Raw genomic sequence first — 10,004 nt, 5'->3', positions numbered from 1 at the left:
GGGTGCAAAAGGTCAAGGGCTAGAGGAAGATGGGTGAGACCGCCATTTCCACATTCTCTTTTTTTCCCCTCCTCTATCTTGGGGAAGGAGGGAGACAAGGAGAGAAGCCACACCCAGCCTCCTAAATGCCTCTGTGCCCTGAGAGGGAGGACAGCCAGCCACCCGACTCCATCCCAGGGTCCCTGATGTGGGGCATGCTCTGAGAGCCCTGTTCAAAGGTTTTGATAGTTCCACAGTTCTGAATTGCTGCCAATCGTGCCACTCCAAGCACGATGAAATCTCTCTAGAATCCACTGGTTAAACACAGTCCACCTCAGATCTTCATTTGCCCAGTTCTTTACTGCCAACTCTTGACTGCGGTATTTGATCCATTTGTTCTGTCCTCAGTCCTCTGTTATGGTATCAGGTGTCCTTTGCAGATTCCAATGTACTGCCATATCCTCCATGTGCACCTGGATGTGCTGTCGACTGCTCGTCTGAGCCTCTGAGGAGGCCCAGCTCTGATACATGCACTCCGCGGTCAGACCATGGAACCTGCAATTCTCTCCCTGGTTGGTACTCTGAGTGCAGCAATTCAGTTGTAGGGAATCCCCAAGGAAACTTCATCTGAGGTGATCCCAGACCTGATTCTTGTGTGTGCTTGCCAATACAGGGTCTGGCACAATCAGCTTATGCACATGCTGGTGGTTGCAGTTGCTGGGTCAGTTCTATCTCCAGGCCTGTCTTCTACACAAACCAATGAGTGTTGCATCTCATCCCGATCCTGCCCAGCACACACTTGACCCTCAAGCAAACCAGTGGGAGTGCAGCCTAGTCGGAGTGACCCACAATGACCCTCACAGACCCGTCCCCTGCCATAGTTCCTGCACTTGCCTGTATGGACAGTATTGGTCCAGTCTGTCCCATATCCCATTCAGCTCTCATATATGTCAATGGATAACTCCACTATCCAGTCCACATACTTGCCACTGGGTGCCATTCTCTGTCTAGCATGCCTGCTGCAGTCCTGGTTCTTATTGTCACTAGTCTGAGTTGCAATCCAAGACGGAGATGCCTACTGTTTCCCTACTGGGCCCACTCCCACTCCTGGATGATGCACTCTCCATTTGGTTCTGCAGTTTAGCTTAGAATTTGCCTCCCATGACAGCTTCTGCCAGCTGATGCTGCGGCAAAGCCAAACCAACCCACACCCACTCTGACTTATGCATGCACCAATAGGAACAGTCAACCCAGCCTGGCTTTCCCCTGATAACAGCTCACATGCAGGCCAACTGGTGTTGTAGCCCTGCTCTGCCTAGACTGCCCCCATCCAAACTCTCACACTCATTAGTGGGAGCGGTGGTCCAGCAGGGGAGCCCCCCTACCAGCTTCACTCCTTGTCTCTTTTGATCTCTCATGTGCTGGTTGGGTGCTGTGGCCCAGTCTGGCATGGCCTGCCTTACCTTGGCATTTGCCAGTGAGTTCTGTAGCCTAGCCAGGCCCAGCCCACCTCCAATTCCAGCTCTTGCTGGTGGTGACTACAGCCTAGCCCAGCTCCCCTGGCCCCCAGTCCTGGCCCTCATGCGAAAAAAAAACAAAACAAAACAAAAAAAGAGTTTTGGCTCAGCACAATAGCGGAGTGGCTAAAGTCCCTGTGACCTTGCATCCACTGGGATTCCACATGGGTGCTGGTTCATGTCCTGGATGCTCTGCTTCCCATCCAGCACCCTTTCTGTTCCCTGGGAGGGCAGTGGAGAATGGCCCAAAGCCTTGGAACCCTAGGCCCACGTGGAAAACCTAGAGGTTACTGGCTCTCTGCTTCAGATTGGCTTAGCTCTGGCTGTTGTTGCCTCTTGAGGAGTGAATTAGCGGACAGATCTTTCTCTGTATCTCCTCTCTGTATATATTTTCTTTTCCAATAAAAATAATCTTTAAAAAAATTATTATTGGAGCCTAGTGAGATAGCTTAGTGGTTGAAGTCCTCGCCTTGCACGCACCAGGAACCCATATGGTTGCCGGCGGTTCTGCTTCCCATCCAGCTCCCTGCTTGTGGCCTAGGAAAACAGTTTAGGACAGCCCAAAGCCTTGGGACCCTGCACTCGCAAGGGAGACCCAGAAGAGCGCCTGGCTCCTGGCTTTGGATTGGCTCAGCTCCAGCCATTGTGCTCACTTGTGGAGTAAACCATCAGAGAGTAGATCTTCCTCGCTGTCTCTCCTCCTCTCTGTATATCCGCCTTTCAATAAAAACAAATAAATCTTTAAAAAATTATTATTGAGTATGGTGCTGAAGCCTAGTAGTTGAGGTCCCCGCCTTGAATGTGCCAGGATCCCATATGGACACTGTTTCTAATCCCAGAGGCCCTGCTCCCCATCCATCTCCATGCTTGTGACCTGAGAAAGCAGTCGAGGAGAGTCCAAAGGCTTGGGACCCTGCACCCATGTGGGAGACCTGGAAGAGGTTCCGGGCTCCTGGCTTGGGATTGGCGCAATTCTGGCTGTTTTGGCCACTTGGGGAGTGAATCATAGGCCAGAAGATCTTCCTCTGTCTTTCCTCCTCTCTGTATATATGACTTTCCAGTAAAAAGTAAATCTTTTTTTTAAGAAATGCTAAAAACTTGGCCCGGCGGCATGGCCTAGCACCTGAAGCCCTCGCCTTCAACACCCCGGGATCCCATATGGGCGCCGGTTCTGATCCCGGCAGCTCCACTTCCCATCCAGCTCCCTGTTTGTGGTCTGGGAAAGCAGTCCAGGACGGCCCAATGCATTGGGACCCTGCACCCGCGTGGGAGACCTGGAAGAAGAGGTTCCAGGTTCCCGTCTTCGAATCGGCGCGCATCGGCCCGTTGCGGCTCACTTGGGGAGTGAGTCATCGGATGGAAGATCTTCCTCTCTGTCTCTCCTCCTCTGTGTATAACTGGCTGTAATAAAATGAATAAATCTTTAAAAGAAAAAAAAGAAATGCTGAAAACTTATTATTTCTTTGTAAGGCAGTGTTACACAGGGAAAGTTGGGAGTTGGGGAGAGCTGAGTGAGATTCCATATGCTAGTTTACTCCCCAAATGACCATAATAGCCATGGCTGGGCCAGTCGGAAGCCAGGAGCTTCTTCTGGGGCTCCCGCATGAGTGCCAGGGTCCCTGCACTCAGTCTATTGTCTTCAACTTTCGCAAGCACATTAAGTAATGCTTCAGCTCCATGCAGTTTTCTTCTTCTTTTTTTAAAAGATTTATTATTATTGGAAAGCCGGATATACAGAGAGGAGGAGTGACAGAGAGGAAGATCTTCCGTCCGATGTTTCACTCCCCAAGTGAGCCGCAACGGGCCGGTGCGCCGATCCGTTGCCGGGAACCTGGAACCTCCTCCGGGTCTCCCACGTGGGTGCAGTGTCCCAAAGCTTTGGGCCGTCCTCGACTGCTTTCCCAGGCCACAGGTAGGGAGCTGGATGGGAAGTGGAGCTGCCGGGATTAGAACCGGCACTCATATGGGATCCCGGGGCTTTCAAGGCGAGGACTTTAGGTGCTAGGCCACGCCGCCGGGCCCTCCATGCAGTTTTCATGAGTCAATGTAGAGGCAGTCTGAAGGGATTAGCAAGGTAGCGTGAAGGGAGCTTCTGGTACAACGAAGTATAGCTTCAGTGTCCTTTACATACTTGCACAAAGCAAGAATAAAGAAAGTTCATCAGTTCTTAATCAGTAATAAAGATTCTTGGAGAATGAGAGAGTAGTGCTGTTAGACTCTTTCTGATTACAACAATATTAAGATAATGGTAAGGATTCCTCAAGCTCATTGAAATTCGCATCTACCTCTTGTTTCCTACAGAGAATTTCCTAAATCCACCTTTACTTGGGACTGCAAATGCTCTGCAGCTCTCTAATCCTGTGGTGAGCAGTGCAGCTTCCCCAACAGGAAGCATCACCAACTTTTCTGGAGTGTCTGCCCCAACTGTTGGCTCGACATGGCAACTGCCATCATCTCCCGGTACCTCTTTCCAGCCACTCCTGGGCAGTGCCTACCTTTGCCAACATTCTAGCACAATGATGCTGTCTGGAGTTACTGACCAGAGCAGATCTCCACATCTGCTCCCTCCTACCCACATGTTCTAGACTGGGACATCACTGGAAGCACTGAAAAGTCCTCATGCCTTGAGCGCTTCACTCGGGTAACTCTCACCAACCAGCACGCAGGTGTTTCTTCTACACCTATGGCAGCCCAATGTGACCAAACTGCAGATGCCAATGCCATGGTCACTCTCTTTCCATCACTCACTCAGGGGATGACTTCTCAAATTCCAAATCAGGGATGTGGCCTGTCACTTTCATACCAGCAAGCAAACCAGCTCTGTTTACTCTAATCCAGGCACAGTAGGGCCTCCAGTGACTGGAGAACTTGGCACTTGCCTGCGGTTCTATGGCTCTGCGACACACACAGGAAGTGTGGCCTCTGTCCCTTACTCAGAAATGGTGATGGTGCTAAGAGAGATTCAGCCCACACAAGTCCTACCACCAGCCTTGACCTCTGAAATCTACATCCCTGTGTATGCACATCCTGTCACAAGAACAAGTTTTCGAGGTGAGTGGAAATAAAACCAAGGAAAGGATTAAGATAAAAAGGATCAGACGTGGCGCAATAGCATAGCATTTAAAGTCCTTGCCAATAACAGCAAAAAAAAGTTCTTGAACGTTCCACGATCCCAGTGGAGGATGGTCCAAAGCCTTAGGATCCTGCACCTTTCTGTTAGACCTGAAAGAAGCTTCTGGCTCCTGGCTTCGGATTGGCTCAGTTCCAGCTGTTGCAGTCACTTGGGGAGTGAACCATTGGACAGAAGATTTTCCTCTCTGTCTCTCCTCCTTTCTGTTTATGTGCCTTTCCAATAAAAAAAAAAAAAAACCTTTTTTTAAAAAAATAAACATGATCAATCTGCAGTGGAAAGTCAGGGGCCTTCAACTACTACCTTTGCTAAGTGCTCACCTTTGTTTTTCTTCCTTTTCCTCTTCTTCTTCTTTTTTTTAAGATTTATCTATTTCATCCAAGGGCAGATTTACAGAGATCTTCTGTCCACTAGTTCACTTCCCAAATGGCCACAATGACCAGAATTGAGCTGATCTGAAGCCAGGAGCCAGAAGCTTCTTCTGCATCTCCCATGCCGGTGCAGGGTCCCAAGGCTTTGGACCACCCTCAACTGTTTCCTCAAACCACAAACAGGGAGCTAGATGGTAAATGAATAAGCTGGGACTTGAACCAGCACCTGTATGGGATCCTGGCTAGAGCATGGCGAGGTTTCAGCCACTAGGTTATCACACTGGGCCTTCCTTTATTTTTCTTTTTCAAAAAAGAGACATTTACTTTTGTTTAAATGCAGAACTGCAGAGATTTTCTGTTCACTCTGCAAGTTTATCTTGAAGGTCCCTGGGGAGAATGACATAAAAGAAATGAAGGAACAGCACTATTGTGGGTGACTGACAGCTCATTTGCAGGGTCACAGTTCTTTTTTTTTTTTTTAATTTTTATTGGAAAGTTGAATATACAGAGAGGAGGAGAGACAGAGAGGAAGATGTTCCATCCATTGATTCACTCTCCAAGTGGCCGCAATGGCCAGAGCTGTGCCGATCCGAAGCCAGAACCCGGAACCTCCTCTGGATCTCCCAGGCAGGTGTAGGGTCCCAAGGGCTGTCCTCGACTGCTTCCCCAGGCCTCAAGCAGGGAGCCAGATCAAAGCGGGGCCACCGGGATTAGAACCGGCACCCATACGGGATCGGGAGTGTGCAAAACGAGGACTTCAGCCACTACAGTACCGTGCTGGGCCCGAGGTCACAGTTTTTATGCACTTAGTGATAAAAATAGTCAAACACAACTCAGAGTTAGGTCATGTCTGTAAGCAGGGAATTACGGAAACTGGTCAAAACACTATTGAAATGGGGAACAGAGTATGGTTTGCCCTTGGTTAGCTGACTAGACAAAGCACAGATGTTTGCATTTCATCAAGCAGAGCGTGAAAACACCTCCCAGGACTCCCTGGGGGTAGCATGCACACTGGGTAGGGTGCCCTTCACCCTGTCTTTCTAGATCCTCTTCTCAACAGGGTCCCAGCCTTACATATGTCACCCCAGCTTATCCTGCTGGATGCGTTTCGGCAATACACTGGTTCATTCCCCAAATGGCCGTGACATCCAGAGCCAGACCAGCCTGAAACCAATTGTCTGGAGCTTTTCTGAGTCACCCACATGCTTTCCCAGTTCATTAGCAGGGAGATGGATCTCAAGTGGAACAACTCCTGGTACTCATGTGGGATGCCAGTGTTACAGGCGGAGAAGTAATCAGAGTGCTAATCCCCAGTCCTTTCCATTTCAATTCTTTATAAGAAAATCAAATGCAGATGGGATTTGTGACAAAATTAAGAGAAGCCCAAGGGCATACTGACAGATAAGACAATCTTCATTGCCCTAGCTGATAAGCCTCCCTAAACCTTTCCACCTTTTCCATTATACCTTTTTAGTCTCCTGTGCAAAAGTTTCTGTGTGGTAGTGACAGTTTTTTTTCCTAAGATTTATTTATTTTTATTGGAAAGGCAGATATACAGAGAGAAGGAAAGACAAGAGAAAGATCTTCTGCACGCTGGTTTACTCCACAAGTGGCCACAAAGGCTGGAGCTGATCTATCCATAACTGGGAGCCAGGAGCTTCTTCTGGGTCTCCCATGTGGGTGCAGGGGCCCAAGACTTTGGGCCATCCTTGACTGCTTTCCCAGGCCACAAGCAGACAGCTGGATGGCAAGTGGAGCAGCCGGGACATGAGCTGGTGCCCATATGGGATCCCAGCAGATGCAAAGCAAAGACTTTAGCCATTAGGCTACTGTGCTGGGCCTGGTAGTGACAGTTTTAATGTCCTTAATTGAAACCAGATATAAGGTCTTGTGTTCAGAAGAACACAAGTACAGAATTTGTCCTTCCTGAGGTGGTTCATGAGGAATAGCTGCATCCTCTCCTAGTCAATATCAATATCAATATCTTTTCTCCAAATGCTGGAGAAATTAAAAGATCCTATATAAGAATGTTAGCTTTAATAAAACATTTCAAACTTTTTTTTAAATTTTTTTAAAGATTTATTCATTTTATTACAGCCAGATATACACAGAGGAGGAGAGACAGAGAGGAAGATCTTCCGTCCGATGATTCACTCCCCAAGTGAGCCGCAACGGGCCGATGCGCGCCAATTCGATGCCGGGAACCTGGAACCTCCTCCTGTCTCCCACGCGGGTGCAGGGTCCCAAAGCATTGGGCTGTCCTGGACTGCTTTCCCAAACCACAAGCAGGGAGCTGGATGGGAAGTGGAGCTGCCGGGATTAGAACCGGCGCCCATATGGGCTCCCGGCGCGTTCAAGGTGAGGACTTTAGCCGCTAGGCCACGCCGCCGGGCCCAACATTTCAAACTTTTAAGATCATTTTCACTTTTATTTGCTATGAGCAACACTGTGATGGGCTGATGTGGAGCTCAGCAGCTGTTTCCACACCCTTGTCTGTAAATTATCTCTGTTTTGTATATCGAATTCATTGTCCTCATATAGATATCCAATCAGTTGTCCTCCTACACAACAGTGATAATTAGAACAGTCCTTGCCCAGATTTCTGTCCGTGGTCCATAGAAAAATCAATTGAAATGCTTCACCTGTTTTGGGAAACTACCTGAATGCTGCACTGATGTGTAGTCAGAGCATCTCACTTACCTGGGACTGATTTCTTGATTCTTTTGCAGTGATGGAAAACTCCCTGGGGATGCAGACTTCTCTGGGATTGCAACCACCAAAACAGACATTTTGTCTGTCCCAAACAGCAGAATTCCCTAGGTCCTGCAGAGGCACAAATATCCAGGTACTTGACAGTGACCCAATATCTGAGCTGGAAGACACTTTACAGAGTCCTTCTCGTCTTTTGCCATTACTACCAGGTCCATCCAAGGAGAAAACAGAAAACAATGATTTGGAGGAGATTCTAACTAAGCTTCCAGAGCCTCCGGATACTATCCAGAGCTCAGTGGAAAACCAAGATCCTCCACTGCTCCCTTTGGGAATCCCTGACATCCAACATCTTCTGGATGGCATTGATCCGCTGGCTGGTCGAAAGGAGCAGCCTAATCCCATCATTGCAAATTCGGGAATGAATATCCCAAATCTTAAGGATAAATGGGGATTCCAAGAGGGGACTGAAGCTAGCAATGGCTTGGCAGACATTGCTCCACTGTTGCAGGATATCTGCCTACCCCAGATCTTCAGTCCCTTGAGAAATCTGGATCAATGCAAGGTTCCATGGAAATCAACAGATCCTGGAGCCATGGATGTGAATCAGTTGCAGGACAATGAGAGTGACACACAAGGTCTCTCCAGTCAGGTGAGGAAGAACAAGCACAAATCTACACCCAAAGTTAAAATCCAGCTAAAGGATCCAGAGTGTCTCCTAGAAGGAGAAGTGGTGGACTGCAAGGTTGCAGCCGGTGATGGGAGGAGTCCCATAAATGTGGCCAATCTATCTAACAGCAAGCTTCAGAAACCTTCATCCAGCAAGTCCAGGACAACCAAGAGCCACCGTCAGGAAAAGGCGACAAGAACCAGAGACCCCAACTCTGAGAAACCTGAGGAAAGCATGCAGTCATACAACAAAGTCAAGGCTGAAGAGAAGCCACCCATCCCCAAGACAAGGAGGAAAAGAAATCCACCGAAAATTATACAAGAGACCTTCAAAAAACCTCGCAGCTGCCTAGGCATGCACATGCTGGAGTCTGTGCAGGTTTTTCATGCGCTGGGGAAGAAGACTGAGAAGAAAACTGGCCTCTCTTCATCTAGGATCCTGGGACATTCCAGCAACATCCAAGACCTCCATGCATCCTCAGCTACAGAAACACAGCCGAATACTCCCCAGGAGGGGAAAGGTCCTGAGAAAGGTCAAATCAAAGCTCAGAAACTAGATGAGGAAGCTGAGAACGGGTGCGTGTCGCCCTCCATGTGTGAGCTGCCACCACCAGGAAAGGCGAAGTTGGTTCCTCTGCCTTTTGCTACTATTGAGAGGCCTTGGTCTTGACCTATTCCTCGGAAGCCACAGTCTCTTGCCTCCCGCAGGCCCACAGTGGCTACCCATGCCCGGTCCGCTTCTTCTAACACAGCTGAATCGACCACAGTCATTCTGGCCCAACCAGCTGCTGCCAGCGCTACTTCTGGGTGTCTGGCTAAATCAGTACGGCCAACTTCAACCAAGGCAACCCAACCAGATTCCATCACTCCTATCAGGCCTAGTCTCTCTCCTGCTGTGTCTAAGCCTGTGTCTAACAAAACATCATCTTACAGTTTGCTGAAGTGGCTACCTGTTTCCACTGCTAGGACCAACCTCCAGCCACCACCCAAGCCTCAAAACCCATTTCTAATCCAAGATTTCAGTTGCCAACCAATTTCATGGAGGAAATCTGAGATTCTTGGGCCTTCAGTGTCAACTCCAATCGCAGAACAGAGGCCAGAGCGTGAGGCTATGAAGAGGCGGGCTCAACTTGAGCGAGACAATGCTGCTAAATAGACTTCTTGTGGGAAGTTGCAGTTTTTCATTGAGAGAGAAAAAGAGATGGATATCTCTCGTTATTATGGTTATGCAATGTAAGACCTGCTAAGATAGCAAGTACCAACTTTGGTTCCCCACATACACATACATATAGGTTGATATAAATTTCTGTATAATATTTAAATCATTATTTTAATTAAATAAAGATAATTGATAAATAGGATTCATAGTTCTTATTTTCAGGTAACAGAATTAGATAGCAGATGAATAAATATTTTGCATTTAGAGATGTTAACTGTGGTTTTTGTTTGGCGGAGTTGTGGATAAATGGCTGCATTAGAAAGAATAAACTTGGGGGCCCAGCGCGATAGCGTAACAATTAAAGTCCTTGCCTTGAATGCGCCAGGATCCCATGATCGCTGGTTCCAATCCTGGCAGGCCCGCTTCCCATCTAGCTCTCTGCTTACGGCCTGCAAAGGCAATGGAGAACG

General features: G+C 48.4%; 1 protein-coding gene across 1 annotated transcript; it reads left to right on the top strand.

Annotated features, from left to right (window-relative positions):
* Nucleotides 1-3,920: 3,920 nt before the first annotated feature.
* Nucleotides 3,921-9,612, top strand: C8H2orf78 (chromosome 8 C2orf78 homolog). The gene is given in 3 exon segments (XM_058668339.1): nt 3,921-4,137; nt 4,434-4,547; nt 7,727-9,612. Coding segments are annotated over 2 exon segments (1,998 nt in total). The 5' UTR covers nt 3,921-4,137; nt 4,434-4,435.
* The last annotated feature ends 392 nt before the right edge of the window (nt 9,613-10,004 follow it).

This window comes from Ochotona princeps, chromosome 8 (assembly GCF_030435755.1).
Source record: "Ochotona princeps isolate mOchPri1 chromosome 8, mOchPri1.hap1, whole genome shotgun sequence".
Taxonomy (NCBI): Eukaryota; Metazoa; Chordata; class Mammalia; order Lagomorpha; family Ochotonidae; genus Ochotona; species Ochotona princeps.
This window is presented reverse-complemented; position numbering and strand designations above follow the sequence as displayed.